At 45.0% G+C, this 3,273-nt stretch overlaps 1 protein-coding gene across 1 annotated transcript; it reads left to right on the plus strand.

Moving 5' to 3' along the window:
* The first annotated feature begins 946 nt into the window (after positions 1–946).
* On the plus strand, positions 947–2,543 carry LOC122494805 (vomeronasal type-1 receptor 4-like). Its single transcript, XM_043600253.1, has one exon. It carries the CDS (start codon positions 962–964, stop codon positions 1,901–1,903), a length of 942 nt encoding a protein of 313 aa, XP_043456188.1. The 5' UTR covers positions 947–961; the 3' UTR covers positions 1,904–2,543.
* The last annotated feature ends 730 nt before the right edge of the window (positions 2,544–3,273 follow it).

The following is a 3,273-nucleotide window of genomic DNA, read 5'->3' on the forward strand; positions in this document are numbered from 1 at the left end:
TAATGCCATTACACTTGTGTTCCTCACATAAAAGCACATGAGTCTTTCTGTTGCCTTCTTGCATCTACTACATATAACTGCAGGTTCCTGCAGTATGCTATTGCCAGAGCGCATGCACGTTCACTAAGGTATTTAAGGCTTACCCATAATTGATATTATCCTGTGGAATAAAGCTTTACAAATTAATGGAAACTTGTTGTGATGAAAATTATACAACACCCCCTACTCTGAAGTTAACCACAAGGTGTCAAATCAGAAGTAACCATGGATCTGATTCCTGGATGGACACAGCTAACTAGCCGTCTAGCAGACCGTGGGGGCTCAGTGCACTATCACGGTTTCCAGCCCAACCGGTTCCCAGTCCCCACGCAGCCTGAAGGAGCAGATTTGAACAGATTCTTAACCTCTCTGTGTGTCTGTTCTGTTCATCTTTTACTTACAGCCACAGTAATGCCGACCTCATAGATGTGTGGAGCATGAAGAAGTTCTCACGTGAGTGACCTTCACGGGAGTGATTTTACATTATAAGGGCTCTTTTTTTTTTTAAATTTTTTTTAACGTTTATTTATTTTGAGACAGAGAGAGACAGAGCATGAACGGGGGAGGGGCAGAGAGAGAGGGAGACACAGAATCGGAAACAGGCTCCAGGCTCTGAGCCATCAGCCCAGAGCCTGACGTGGGGCTTGAACTCCCGGACCGCGAGATCGTGACCTGGCTGAAGTCGGACGCTTAACCGACTGCGCCACCCAGGCGCCCCATAAGGGCTCTTGAAAAGTTCTACATTCAGCCCCGGAAAGCAACTATGAAAAGAAAACTGTAAGTAGGTGTTTCCAAGTGGCAAGGATTGGAAAGCAGAATGTAGTGGATTTCAGCTGACGTGATATATGTGGCCCACACCTCATATTCCCATGCAGGAAATTCTAGCCCCGAAGGCAACTGTCAGTGACTGGGACCAGAGACAATGGCCAAATGGGATTTGGCCATCGGCCTGATCTTCTTAACACAGACTACTGTTGGAATCCTGGGCAATTTCTCACTTCTTTGTCATTATATCATCCTTTCCTTCACCGAGTACAGGTGGAAGTCCACAGATTTCATTCATAAGCACCTGATTGTAGCCAACTTCTTAGCCCTACTCTGCAAAGGAGTCCCCCAGACCATGGCAGCATTTGGGCAGAAACATTTCCTCAGTGACATTGGATGCAAACTTCTTTCCCTTCTTCACAGAGTGGGGAGGGGAGTGTCCATTGGTAGCATCTGCATCTTGAGCGTCTACCAGGCCGTCACCATCAGCCCTGGGAACTCCAGGTGGGCAGAGCTTAAAGTTAAAGCGCCCAAATACCTTTCCCCCTCTATTTTCCTGTGTTGGGTCCTGCAAACGCTGGTGAATATCATTTTCCCTATGTACTTAACGAGCACATTGAGTGATAAGAACATCACAAACAGAAAGGATTTTGGATACTGTTCTTCGGTTCGTCATGACAAAACTAGTGACTCACTGTATGGACTGTTGTTATCATTCCCCGATGTGTTATGTCTGGGGCTCATGCTCTGGGCCAGCAGCTCCATGGTTTTCATCCTGTACAGGCACAAGCAGCAGGTCCAACATATTCGAAGAACCAATGCTTCTTCTGCATCCTCCCCGGAATCCAGAGCCACCAAAACCATCCTTCTCCTGGTGAGCACCTTTGTCTATTGTTACACCCTCTCCTCCATTTTTCAAGTTGTTTTGAGTGTTTATGATAATCCCAGCTTGATATTCGTAAGTGTCGCTGCAGCTGTGTCTGAGTGTTTCCCATCTGTCAGTCCGTTTCTGCTCATGAGCCACAACTCCAAGGTACCCAGGCTCTGGTTTGCCTGGAGAAGGAATATAAGATCTCCTTGTCTTCAGAAAAACATGTAGACTGTATGTACTTCTACCACATACAGTTGCCCATTCACTCACCCCCCTCACAGTCCTAAAAAATTTTTATGAGATTTTCTCTCTCTGACAAGAGAGGTGCAGCCTGCAGCAGACGGGGGTTTCTGGGGGTCTGATGGTATCTGTGCATTGATGTCTGTGCTGCGTACAGAAATGTGATCGGTGTGCATCGTGTTGTTGACCTGTGTCCTGTATTACTGTATCTGTAAAAATTTAAAATACACATCACCAATAAAATCATGAGCTATTGTGAGATTTATGCATAATGCCTTTACATGGTCAAGAAGGAGTTTAAATGTATTGACATTTACATGTCACTCTTATCTGTGATTAGTTTTTCGAATCATGCTGAAATTTCTAGGTTGACACCTAACAAATACTAAGTGTGCACTTCCAAAGAAAGGGGGTCAAATGTATACATGTTTTTACATGTTTTGTCAAGACCTACAGGATCGAAGTAGGGTGTAAGAATAAAGTCAAAAATAAGAATTGAGGTACAACTCTGAAAAATACATTTTATGGAATTGAAAACAAAACAACTTGGCACAGCAATATTCATACCAGGTAACATATACTTCATGGTTTGCCTTTATGATGATTGTCAAAAATGAGGACTCTGATAAATGGTCACAGAAAGAAGAGCCTCAGGAGACATGACCACCAAATATAAAATTTCATCACATACCTGATGTGTTCTCTGTTGATAAGTTAGAGGCCTCAGTCTCAATCAGACAGAGGCCCTGTCTCACGTGCTGTCACCTCTGTGCCAGTAGGGGTGGCTGACATAACCCACCCAACTCAGAGTCCGGTCTCCCAGTGAAAGGTCACCGGCACCACAGGGCAGGGTCACAGGGATCAGTCCCTCCATCCAGCAGTGATGGAGAAATCCTTGTTTCTTTGGCTTCCCAGCACGTGAAAGGAAGCCCAGCCCTTCCTGGACTCCTGGAGTATTGGGGACAGCACACATCACTGTGAGTGATGAGTTTGTCATTGCAGCCTCTGGCAAAGGGAGGAGGCCTCCACCTGGAAGCCACACGGTGTACGAATGTGGGGCCACTACAACACAACTACAAGGTGTGATTTTTTTTTTTTAAAAAGTAGTGATTAGCTTGTAAGTGAGCTCTCCTCAGAAGTAACCCTTAGAAATCCTGAATGTCTTGCTTGATACTCCAACTTGATTTACTCAGATTTACATATTCTTTACCTAATGTCCTTTTTCTGTTTCAAGAACCCACCGAGACACCACATCTCATTCTGTAATCGTGTCTCCTCTGACTCCTCTTTGCTGGGCCATTTTCCCAGATTCTCCTCCTTGTTGATCATCTTGACAGACTTGAGTACTAGTCAGGTAT

Source organism: Prionailurus bengalensis, chromosome E2 (assembly GCF_016509475.1).
Source record: "Prionailurus bengalensis isolate Pbe53 chromosome E2, Fcat_Pben_1.1_paternal_pri, whole genome shotgun sequence".
Lineage (NCBI taxonomy): Eukaryota > Metazoa > Chordata > Mammalia > Carnivora > Felidae > Prionailurus > Prionailurus bengalensis.

Coding starts and splice junctions, on each gene's coding strand:
- LOC122494805 (XM_043600253.1), top strand. CDS start 962: ATGGCCAAATGGGATTTGGCCATCGGCCTGATCTTCTTAACACAGACT.